Genomic DNA, 898 nt, shown 5'->3' with positions numbered 1-898 from the left:
ATATTCTGAATTAATTTTTAAATTGAAAAAGTAAGAACAAATATACAACATTCAAATTTCAGATGCATTTTTTATTCAAATTCTGATGGCACATAATTACTTCCATACCTTTCTCTTTGCTGTGGCGAAATGTACTTGGTTGACTTCAAAATCTTCTGCAATTTTTTACCAAAAACACTCAGCTTACAACATTCACACAGGAAATGCAAATTTTCTATTGTTTTTCCTTTTAATAAATGACAAGACATAGCTCAGATCTAATTACATAATGATTTTGAAATTTTGTATTTTTTTTTTAAGTTAGAAAATTAAACTCTATTTGTGATATCACAATGTGGACTGATGCATGAATCTATTTTCCGTAAGGGTGCGTTTTATGTTGGAGCCTTTGTTTTGAAGAGCCATACAGGAAGCGGATGTGTTGCTTAACGTAATTAACTTTATGACATCAGCTGCCGTTCCTACTTTCCTCACCGGCTTCAAGTTCCAGCCGCTCCGTTTGGAAGCAGGACAGATCCACCGGGACATAGAGGACCACAGAAAGACAGACCACGACCCGAACCGGTCTTCCTGCAGGTTGCCGAGCCGCTGAAAGGCGTGCTGTTCCGGGCCGTGCCAGGCTCAGACGGGATGCCTTGGAAGAATCTTGCCGTCCAGCCACAGGCCACCGCTGCTGTGCTCATCTGATAAATATAGGACACACCGAGGCAGGAGGGAGGCGAGATGGGCTTCCTGCACCAGCTGCATCTCTTGCTGTGGAAGAACATCTCCCTGAAGAGGAGAGGCCCGGTAAGAGCATACTGCACAACACAACACAACACAACACAACACAACACAACACAACACAACACAACACAACACAACACAACACAACACAACACAACACAACACAACACAA

General features: G+C 42.2%; 1 protein-coding gene across 1 annotated transcript in view; it reads left to right on the top strand.

Moving 5' to 3' along the window:
* Window positions 1-425: 425 nt before the first annotated feature.
* Window positions 426-898, top strand: part of abca2 (ATP-binding cassette, sub-family A (ABC1), member 2) — a 151,562-nt gene continuing 151,089 nt past the window's right edge. Inside the window, exon 1 of the mRNA XM_017303181.1 lies at window positions 426-789. Within this exon, the coding sequence (XP_017158670.1) occupies window positions 724-789 (66 nt within the window). The 5' untranslated portion in view covers window positions 426-723. The remainder of the gene's footprint in view (window positions 790-898) is intronic.

This window comes from Poecilia reticulata, unplaced genomic scaffold (assembly GCF_000633615.1).
Source record: "Poecilia reticulata strain Guanapo unplaced genomic scaffold, Guppy_female_1.0+MT scaffold_196, whole genome shotgun sequence".
Classification (NCBI taxonomy): Eukaryota; Metazoa; Chordata; class Actinopteri; order Cyprinodontiformes; family Poeciliidae; genus Poecilia; species Poecilia reticulata.
Note: the sequence above shows the minus strand (reverse complement) of the source record. Positions and strands in the feature narration are given on the sequence as shown.